Below are 10,969 nucleotides of genomic sequence, written 5' to 3'. Positions count from 1 at the left end.
AAGGGCGGTCGCTGTTAGATGACGCACGACTGTGACGCGGCTCACGGGACTTGTAGTTCAAAACTTCCACAAACCAGATTGTCTTCAGTTCAGTGCGACAGATGAAACACAAGCGAATCATTTCATTATAACCATGAAATAAATAATATCTCACACACTTTTATTGAATAGATTAAAGAAAACTTGAATTTCACGAAAATAATCAAACCTCTAACTCCACTTACTAACTTTAACCACATCTGTCTTCAGCAGTTTGAGATATATTTCAACTTTATGGCAAACAAAAGGAAATGATTTATGACCTTGATTCATTTTTGTCATTTATTTTATTGCATTCATGTTTTAAAACATTCCACTCTCTCAACGTTTGTCACGTTTATATAGTTTATTATATTCTAATTTTACTGGTATCAATATAAACATTTATTTTGCATTTTATTACGAGCATTAGTGTCGATCTTTTATTCTTTTCCATTTGTATTCTTATCAGTTTATTAGTTAACTGCAAAGCACTTGGAATTTTTGGAATTTGTACAAAATGTCCTGCACAAAATTAAGCATAACTCCTTGGGAGAAAAATTAAGTTTTTACTTTTCATCAAACTACTTTTTACAAGACCAACACCAACATTTTTACACTGAAATTAAGTATTGTTTAACGAAAGGGTAATTAAAATAAGACCGTAACAAAACCAAACACTTCAGTGAATTGCTGTTGGGTTTCCCATTTCTGGAAGGTTTGTTTGACATAAAAAAGTTAAAACGCTCATTAAATATCAAATAACATCTGTAATAAATACAAATCTTTTTTTAATTTTTTTTTTTATTGTGTTTATTGAATCTTTTGGACAAAAATCTGAAAAGCATCTCACTGAGAAAAATACTTTATTCCATCAGCGCACTTCGAATGTTTTGGCCTGCACCTGTTATCAGGTGCTTTTTGTAGGAACAACAAGAAAAAACCAAATCAAAACCTGTAATTATTTACAAGCTACGTGAACCACGTTTACATCAGTCGTATCAAAAAGTAAGAAGAGAAAAGCCGACGGTCCGTTTTTCACTCGAGTCAAACACACGAAGTTCTGTTCAAGGTTCGGAAATGATCCTCTGAAACGACGACGGGCCTCTTCAGCTCAGAGACGGGTCGGTCCTGACGAACTCCCGCTCAGTGACCGTCGACAGATTTCTGGTTGATGAACTAAATGTTTTTGAAGTGAAACAAAAAAAACCTTCTTGTTTAATGTTTGAAAATGTGAAATGTTGCTGCACTTTCTTGTTTTTATATTCTAGCAGAAGGAAAATTTGGGTTTGTTGGATAAAAAAAAGCAACATATGGTTTTATTTCTGAACTGTTTTCTGGTGTTCTGAAGATGAACGGAGAAATAAAAGATTAATTAGTTGTAAAAAATTAAACAAAACTTTATTCCTCAAAGGAAAGGCTGCGTTGTCAGTTTACATCTAATCCTCCGGGAGGTTGAAAGCTGTGTGTTCGACCCGCGTGAGAACGTCTCCGTCAGTGCGTCTTCAGTTTGTCTCCGAGCAGCGTCATGAAGAGTCCATACAGGAGACCCCCGGCCAGGATGAGCAGCGTGCTGGTCGCCGGGCCGACCGACAGCAGGGCGGCGAACACGTAGAAGAGCATCAGCAGCAGGATGGTCCGGTAGCTGGCCAGCGGCCGCAGGCTCAGCCGAGGCTGCCGGTTCGTCTCCAGCATCTGCCGGGAGATCGGGCTGTGCTTCAGTTTGACTCTGGACGAGTCCGGGTCGGTCAGGTAGTAACGACCGAAGCGACCCAGGAAGTCCGGACGGGAGCAGAGAGCGGTCATGTGACCTCCGAACTGTAGGGGGGTAAAAATACACTTTTTTGTTCTCTACTGTACTCAGGATCAACATTTATTTCATTGTTATTTGGTAATTGTTGAAAAAAGGTTGTTATTTTTTTTTTTCAACCACCAGGTGGCGCCACCTTCATTGAAATCATAAGTTGTATTCAACAGTTTGTTTGAGTGCACTCTGCACAATGTCCTGGTTTTATGTTCTGCATCACAGTTATGTTATATTAACCTGTCTTGGTTACTATGGATACGGATCAGCTGAGCGGTTAAGGCCTCACTTCATTCCCACTCTCTCTTTTCCTAGATTTCCTGTCTGTGCTATCAAAATAAAAGCTTTACATTAAGCTTGTATCTATTGTATCTATGCACCACAGATCTACGTGCAGACTAACTCACCCTGTTGTTGACCAATGAGGAGATCCGGTAGAGGACTCGGACCAGCAGGGCGCTCTCGTAGCTCCTGATTGGCTGCAGCTCGGGGTCTCCTTGGTACTGAATGTCGAACCTGCGCAGTCCGTTTATGATCTACACACACACACACACACACACACACACACACACACACACACACACACACACACACACACACACACACACAGTATGAGGGTTTGAGTCGGTGCTGCCGGACCTTCAGCTCAGTCCCAGTACGACACCCACCTGCCGGCGGCCCAGCTCAGTCAGGACGAGCCCGTTCTCTCCCTGGATGCAGTCGGGCAGCTGCTTGCAGTTCCCGTCGTCCTGGGAGGAGCCGAGGTTTGAAATGAGCTGACTCAACTGCCCCTGGTTCAGCTGGAAAACACAGATTTATCTTTTACAAGGAGTTTTCAAACAGAAGGTTCATTTAAAACCAAAATGGTATTCTCCACAATCTCATCGTTTAAATGCATCACGCCCTGAGTGACACACAGAGGTCAGAGGACAGAAACAGAGCAGAGAAGGCGGAGCTGTGAAGAGTGAGAGATCAAAGTTACACGGCTAGCCGGCTGAATTTTCAAATTAAAAGCCCTCCAGTTTCACACAGGGTTCGGATATATCGTCGGTTTATCCTGAGACGTGTTTCTTTCAGGAGGAGCTCAGCTATGTGAACAAATGTTACCAAACATCAGGAGCTCTCAGAGGAGAACAGGTGCGTCACATCTTCTGAACACATCGGGAGTAAACAAAAACAACAACGGCCCTGAACAACGGTCTGACCTTGAAGATCTGACAGAGGTTCTCCAGAGCCCGGTCCAGGAACTCGTGGGTCTTCTTCAGACACTCGCCGCTCTCCTCCGGCTCGGCGCCGGCGAACGTGTTGTTGAGGTCCGAGGAGCCGAGTCCGAACCAGGACAGGAAGGAGTTGTTGGCCGCCACCTCGCTGGAGTGATCCGATATCCTCTTGGCCGTCTGTCGGGCCTGCGCGATGATCTGGATCAGCTTCATAACCTGCGGGGCGGAGACACACCTGAGACCGCTGCGCTTCCTGTATGATGTCATCACACCTGCCGGTCGACGGAGGCGGACTTACCGCTCCTCGGAGCTCGGAGCCGAACATCTGCTTGTACTGGCAGTCCTGTCCCTCCAGAGCGTAGACGTGGCTCTTCACCCGGAACACCATGTCCGTCACCGCCCGTTGCCGTGACGACAGGAAGCTGCCGCCCTGGTTGGGCGTCAGGTAGCCGCGGGGCTGCCGGTGGTGCAGGACGTGCTCGGGCTCCAGGAACAGCTGCTCGCCTGCAGACACAGGGGGCGGAGTCTGTTTGATCGTGGCTAAAGATCGTCGTTCATTTATCGACGTCGGCTCACTCACTCCATTTTCTGTTTTAAACGATCGTTTTACATTTTGATTTTGTTGTTTCCGTGTTTGGAATAATTCTAAATTCTAATTCTACATCTTGTTTTCATACAAATTCAACTTAAAAAATTAAAATACAGTCTGACCTCACGTCCTGAAGTTCAGTTCATCTTTCTAATTCTGACTTTCAGTTCAACTTCGGCCCTTTGAACTGATTTATTAACGTGAATAAACGGTTGTTGGACGAGCAGCGATCTGCGTCCTCACCTTTCTGGATCATCTCGGCCAGGTTGGGCTGAGCGAACACTTTGGCCACCCTGAAGACCATCAGAGCGTTCTTGGCGTTGACCAGGTCCGTCCTCACCGCTCGGTTCAGGAACACCTGGAAGAGCTTGGTGTACATGAGCAGGTTCTCCTGAACGAACGACTCCCTGCAGAGGAAACGGGTTCAACGTCAGACACAGAATCAGCGGCCGGAGGTTCGTTTAAATCCCGTCCGACTCACCATTTGTCCGGTACGGTTCTGTTCTGGTCGGGCTGCGGGTTGGTCTTGTCTCCGGTGTACCTCCACGGCTGGATGTAGCTCAGCCACGTCTCCAACACCTGAACACACAGACGACACTCTCTCTTCACAACAAACCACGAGCCCGACCGGCGTGTCGCTTCATGATGACATCATCGACGTGAGACGCCGTAGAGGGAGGCGTACCGCTCTGAAGGAGGCGTCCAGAGGCCAGTGGCCGAAGCAGTGCTGCAGGAACAGGTAGAGCTTCTGCTGCACGAAGCGCTGCACCACCACCCTGCAGGCCGGAGAGGGTTAACAACACCAGTCACCGCAGGGGCATCGAAACAAAGACTGAAAGTAGCACGAGCTCCACGAGTCTGCCGGCGGGCCGAGAGTCGCTCTGACCTCTTGAACTCCTCCAGCGGGCTGGTGTGGGGGTGCGAGTGGGCGGAGGGCGACGCCGACAGCTGCTCCGGCTTCAGGCTGTTGGAGAAGGCGTGCAGGTGTTTGACCAGCAGACGAACCACCAGCACGTGTTCCTCTGTCGGGCTGAAGGGCTCCTGGAAAGAACAGCGGTCACACACTGCTGAGCACACACACACACACACACACACACACACACACACACACACACACACACACACACACACACACACACACACACACACACACACACACACACCGCGCACACACACACACACCACACCACACACACTCCACACACACACACACCGCCCACCACACCCCCGAATCATCGCCATCAGCAGCCAATCACAGCGCATCCCAGTCCGGAAGCAGCCAAACAAATCATCGCAGGCTCAGAGCGCTTCCTGCTTCGGAGTACAGAGGTCCCACATCCATCAATCAGTACAGCTGCCTGATTTATCATGTTCATGTCACTGGGGAATTTAAATTCATCTCTAATAGACTGATTTTAGATGGAACTGTTTCATCATTATTACGGTTTTATTCTAATATACTTCGTGCGTTAATTGATCAATGATGGCGTCATCCGGTCGGGGAAATAAAACATGAAATGTTTAAAATGAGTTGACAAATATTCCTGATTGTTGTTATCATACTGAAAATCTACGTGTCGTAAAATTTAGCATTTATTAAATCGCAGAGAAAATTAATGACTTTAAAAACATCGGACATTTAATTTTTACTGCAAATGTATATCAGGTCCAAATATTAGAAATCGGTCTCCTCTGTTACCAGAAATTGGTATCATCCAAAAAAACCACACCTGGTAGTTAACGGTGAATAAAAGACTTCTTCAGAAGAATAGAACCTAAATAAACTATAAAACCAATATTAATAATTCAGGTTTCAGTCAGAGGATTTGAGATGAAGGACATATTTCTTCCACACATCTGTGATTTGAATTGAATCTCTAATGAGAAGCAGAATGAACGGTGGGACCTCTGTACTCCATCAGCTGTTTAACCCACAGCAAAGCTGCTTTGTCGACGTGATGTCATGTTTCCTCCTCTGAACAAACAAACAAACAAACAAACAAACAAACATTACCTCTGGGACACGTCTGGAGTCATGAATGTTTTTGACTGGCAGATGTAATAAAAACTGTGTTGAGACTGTAGTTGTTTCTTTTGCTTTACACGAGATCGATGTGTCAATAGAAAGAAACACTGAACCACATGAACAACAAAGCACACCGGACGCAGTGTAAACAAGCATGCATTAAAAACAACAACAACAACAACAAACAGCAAAAGGGAAACACTAAAAAAAAACACACAAAAAAAACTCTGTTTAAAGATTTAGTTTCAAAGCTTCATTCCAGGATTAATTTTCCTGTCAAGGATCCTTCTCAGTCAGACTGGAGGATAATAAATCAGCTTCTGAATTAAGAGGCCAAATTTATGGAAAAGTGGAATCATCTTTTAACAATCAGCTGAAAACTCAATTTTAAAGCTCATTTAAATGGAGCTCACGTCCCTGAAGGATGAAGAACAGCCACTAAACAGGGTTCCCACCAAATCAGGGTTCAAAAACAGACTTTAACAGACTACAGGCAAAACATTATCCAACATTAACGGTCATTAGCTCGTAACCTAATAAGCTACTTTTTTTTTTAATTCTGTCAGTGACCACTAATGATACCAAACACACACACTGAAAGTAACCAGCTACATACATGTATGTACATGCATATAAATATTATATATATATTTTTTATTTTTTATTTTTTTTTAAACATGTAAAGTAAATTCCCTGAAATTCCCTGTTTGGAAAAGAGTTTTTCAAATTCCCTGAAATCCCCTGACCAATGGGAACCCAGCATTTAATAAGGCTGTCCTCGTATCATTCAGTCGGTCGGTGATAACCGTCATCCATCAGTTCACCAGCCAACCTGCTGCTTACAAAAGCTGAAACTCTTCACATGATTCGGTGCCAAAGCAGATCAAAGCATGCAGACTACATATCTGCCGTCTTCAGGTTGGTGACCGGAGGGACGACGTCTCACCGCGGGGGAGGGGGGGGAGTACCAGAGAAGGAGCCTTGACTGAGACCGGAGCTGACTGAGGTTTACCTCCAGGAGGCCCCAGAGGGGCGGGGGTGAATGAAAAGGTAAAAGTACTTGGTAGGTGTGGAGGGTCCCAGAGCCTGGTGGGGCGTGGGGTTGGCACGGCATGCTGGACATACTGAGGCGGTACTGCAGCAGCGCCAGCTGTTCACCCGTAACCACCAGGAGGGAGAGGAGGAGGAGGAGGAAGAGGAGAAGGAGGAAGAGGAGGAAGAGGAGAAGGAAGAGGAGAAGGAGGAAGAGGAGGAGGAGGAGGAGGAAGAGGAGAAGGAGAAAGAGGAGGAGGAGGAGGAAGAGGAGAAGGAGGAAGAGGAGAAGGAGAAAGAGGAGGAGGAAGAGGAGAAGGAGAAAGAGGAGGAGGAAGAGGAGGAGTGACAGCCAAGAGAGAGAGGAAGGTGAGAGGTGATGATAAGGGGGAGTGAGGAAGAGGAGGAAGGGGAGGACAGGGAGGCAGGAGGAAGGTTTCCATGAGAACAGGAGAAAAGGAGGCACCGAAAAACAGGAGAGCAACCGGACAGGAACATTTGTCCAAAACATCGAGGAGGGAAGGAAGGAGCAGAGAGCAGGAGAGGAGACAAACACAAAGAAAATGTTGACTGTGGGAACACAACGCTTCACCTGTAGGGGGCGACGAAGAGGCCTCTAACGCCTCACCTGCTAACTCCAGGTCACCTGCAGCCCCCCCCCCCTCCCGACGAAAAGGCCTCCTCTCCACCAGAGAGCAGCAGGGACAGGAATCATTTCACCAATAATCAAACTGGATTATTTTATAAGAAAACACAACAGCTGCTAAAAACTGTTGGGTTTAGAGACTTAAAAACAAAGGAAGGATGTTTTATCCATTCATTTATGAATAACAATTCATGTCACGGTGCTAAATATTAGAAATATGAACATGTGCAGGAGTGAACGGACAAAAACATCCAAAATAAAACAAGATAAATGTGTTTTATAAGATTCCACCATTTAAATCTGATTTTACAGAGCAGCTGAAATGATTCCCATCTCGACTGCTTCCCTTCATTAACAGAGTGAACTCAGGACTGGAAGATTTAGTTTTGTGCCAATAAAACTTTCAACATAATCAACACAATCTAGCAGTTTAAACTTAAAGAACAAAAACAGCATCCAGATGTGTCGTTTCCTGAGAGCTGCAGTTTGAGTTCACTCTGAACAGGACGGACACGGACGACATCACAACACCCCGACGACATCACAACACCCCTATGACATCACAACACCCGACACACGGACGACATCACATCAGGAGCACATTAATGATGCAGGTCATCAGTCAGCAGGGGGCACGAGGAGTTAAAGAGCTGCTTCCTGTGCAGACGTATGCAGCAGTAATGCAGCTCCAGTGTTTCCTAAACAACATAAATCTGAAGCTGCAACAAGTTTAACTAATTATTCATATTTCAAGATTGATTCTTCACTTTTAAAAGTCTTTTTTGAAGCAGAAATGCAAAACATTTTATCATTAAAGCTTCTCAAATGTGAAGATTTGTTGTTTTTCTTGTCAGATTAATCAAAATAATAGTTCATGTGCAGCCAGAATCAGTAAATAAATAACGAATGTAGATTTTAAAGTACCTGCAGACTGCGTTACTGCTTCATAAACACTGGACACGGTGATGTTAGTGGATAAAACATCTCAGCATCACACAAACTAACAGGCAGTTTACAGCAGAGAATCAAAGTCACGCCAGTCTCTGATCATATATATCATATATATGATATATATGATGGTAAACACGCTGCAGGTGAAAGGAACACCAAAATAAAGTCCCGTTATGATTACTGTTGGCGGATGAACCAACTGATCTATGAATGGGGAAGTGAATCATGAAAGTTTAGTTGATGATTAATTAATCAAATCATAAAAATGACTATTATTACAAATTTGAATGTGTTTTTCTGTCCATTTTATACCATTATAACAGAGGTGGTTATGATATATTGTGATTTTAAACAAAATATGACACGCCGACTATTGTGATAAGAAATATTAAGACATATTTTATATCATTTTTTTCAAGGGCCATAAGAAAAAACTTTACCAACATCAGTTTTATGTGATAAAGACTGAACAACACATGATAGAAACCTGTCTGAAATGTCGCCCCAACATTTATTTATCTATTTATTAAATAATATCACAAAACATCACAATACTGTGTTGATTTTTTAATCATCTTTTCTTTTTTTTTATATCTAAAAACGACTATTTTGAAAAAGTATTTCCTGAATTGTTGAGACTGTTCGACAATAAAATGTTAGTTCCTGTTATTGTGCAGCAACAGTGTCGTTTATCTTTAGACATGAACATATTTAGCTTCACACCTTCCAGAGTTTCCTCCAGCTTCCCCCGTTGTTGTTGTTGACTTCATGTTGGTGTGCGACCACATAAAGAATAAAACCGGCAACACAAACACTGGTGAACATGCAGTGTGCACAAAAGAAGCGAAAGCACCACTACCAGGAACATGCCGACATCCCTGAACGCTCCGGAGAAACGTTCCCGGTATAAACCAGACCGACGGACGCTCTCACTGTCTGAGAGATTCACACTGCGAGCAGCTCGGAAAAACAACCAGATTCATGTAAAAGCACTCGATGGCGTCTTTAACAGGAGATCTCATGACATATTAAATAATATTAAAGCTGCTTGCAGGGTGAAGTCGTCCTCCACTGATAAACAGGACCATTTAGATTTTAAATCAAAAGAAACGGAAATAATATGTGGAAGTTGTGTGGTATGTTGTCTGGAAACAATCCAATCGGCAGCTGGTCAGGTGCTGACGGGGAGGGGGGGCGGGGCTGGGGGGGGGGGGTGGTCAGCCAGTCAGCAGCCAGCCGTGCGACGCTGCGGTGCAGGAGAGAGGTGTGTGTGTGTGTGTGAAGAGGGGGAGGGGGGAGGGGGGTGTATCTATCTTACCTTTACCTGAGGAGACTGCAGCTTCTGGTACATCTCTAAGGAGTAGTGATGGAGCCAAACCTCCACGAACATCTGCAGACAACAAAGCACACAGAGTTTCATCTTCAAACACAACCAACACAGATCGAACTGTCAGCCGACGGACACACAAATGGAATAATTGATAAATAGTCGCATCTTTTTTTTGAGTGAAGCACCTCTGCAGTGATTTTATTTGCCTTTCCGTTGTGAGAAAAACCTCTTAAATGAAGAAACTATGGCAGAAAAATATTAAAACCTTTTTCATGACACAAAGCTACAGATTCATCAATAATGAAAATAGTCGTTAATTTCAATCATTTCATGATTATTGTGGCCAAAAGAGACTCATGATATGTCGAGCAACAGCAATAATATCAGCCAAATGAATCTGTTTGTTATATTTAACATTTAAAAACACAACTAAGATCCAAAAGAAATGTTTTACAGAGAACAATAAAAACAATGCACACGATCAATATATATTCTATTCTATTTAAACTGGATTTTATCTGACAACATAGAAAGATGACAAAGAATAAAGGAGAGAAAACATGCAGACTGAAGTGATGAAATGGACAGAAACACCAAAAATAACCTTCCGATAAAAAATATTAGAACAGTCATTATAATATAAAATCTGAGTCTCGTGGATCATTTTGCTGCTTTACAGAGTTTCAGACCTGATCAGTGACTCACCTGCAGGAGGGTCTCGGACCTCCAGATCTCCTGGGCTGCCGGGTCTGCGTTCACCGAGGGCTGGTGGAAGATGTGGTGCTTCAGGAGACTCGGGCTGTGGACGCCGTAACCGGCGAAGGAAACGCTGGAGGATCTGATGGGTCGAAGGCAGGAGCTTTAAAAATCCTAAAAACTCTCAGCATCTTCTCCTTTAGATTTCTGAAAGTGAATACCTGGGCGACGGAGCGGGGACGGAGCCCCTGGAGTCGGAGAACGGGGACGGAGGGACGCTGCCCTCGGTGGGGAGGAAGTACTTCAGGTAGGTGTCCACCAGCACGAAGTAGGCGCTGTCCGTGGAGCTGCCGTGCTGACCCAGAGGGAAGATCTGGAACCACAACCAAGAAATGATCTCCAAAATACACACCAAGAACACCTTGAAAAGTTTAGTGGACAACTTTGGAGAAGCTCTCCAATCAGACAGACGGCTGTCGGCCACGCTCACCTTCGGCGTGATGAGACAGAAGGCGAAGTTGAACATGAAGAACTCAAACGGATCTGCAGGACGTTGAGGAACAACTGAACCGACCTCATTATCAGAAAGTCTTGACAGCTTGATTTTCTCCACATTTCTTTACATTTGAGAATCCGTTGAGTTGACATGAATTAGGA

At 44.4% G+C, this 10,969-nt stretch overlaps 1 protein-coding gene across 8 annotated transcripts in view; it reads right to left on the bottom strand.

Annotated features, from left to right (window-relative positions):
* Nucleotides 1-139: 139 nt before the first annotated feature.
* smpd4 (sphingomyelin phosphodiesterase 4) overlaps nt 140-10,969 on the bottom strand; it is a 14,742-nt gene continuing 3,912 nt past the window's right edge. For 2 of the 8 annotated variants that reach the window (XM_069714108.1, XM_069714109.1), the window contains exons 7-20: nt 10,803-10,855; nt 10,534-10,685; nt 10,322-10,454; nt 9,605-9,676; nt 6,670-6,807; nt 4,518-4,672; nt 4,317-4,407; nt 4,113-4,210; nt 3,875-4,038; nt 3,341-3,546; nt 3,028-3,258; nt 2,491-2,622; nt 2,230-2,358; nt 140-1,836 (exon numbers count right to left, since the gene is read on the bottom strand). In XM_069714108.1, the coding sequence (XP_069570209.1) occupies nt 1,513-1,836; nt 2,230-2,358; nt 2,491-2,622; nt 3,028-3,258; nt 3,341-3,546; nt 3,875-4,038; nt 4,113-4,210; nt 4,317-4,407; nt 4,518-4,672; nt 6,670-6,807; nt 9,605-9,676; nt 10,322-10,454; nt 10,534-10,685; nt 10,803-10,855 (2,078 nt within the window). In that variant the 3' untranslated portion in view covers nt 140-1,512. Of the gene's footprint in view, nt 1,837-2,229; nt 2,359-2,410; nt 2,623-3,027; nt 3,259-3,340; nt 3,547-3,874; nt 4,039-4,112; nt 4,211-4,316; nt 4,408-4,517; nt 4,673-6,669; nt 6,808-9,604; nt 9,677-10,321; nt 10,455-10,533; nt 10,686-10,802; nt 10,856-10,969 lie in introns of those variants that run through there. The other 6 variants (XM_069714111.1, XM_069714110.1, XM_069714112.1 and 3 more) reach the window with 6 other exon arrangements.

This window comes from Brachyistius frenatus, unplaced genomic scaffold (assembly GCF_029030835.1).
Source record: "Brachyistius frenatus isolate BFR_SWC_R1_liver_20210118 unplaced genomic scaffold, ASM2903083v1 Contig_126, whole genome shotgun sequence".
NCBI lineage: Eukaryota > Metazoa > Chordata > Actinopteri > Embiotocidae > Brachyistius > Brachyistius frenatus.
The sequence above is the reverse complement of the archived record's forward strand: the minus strand, read 5'-3'. Positions and strand labels throughout refer to the sequence as shown.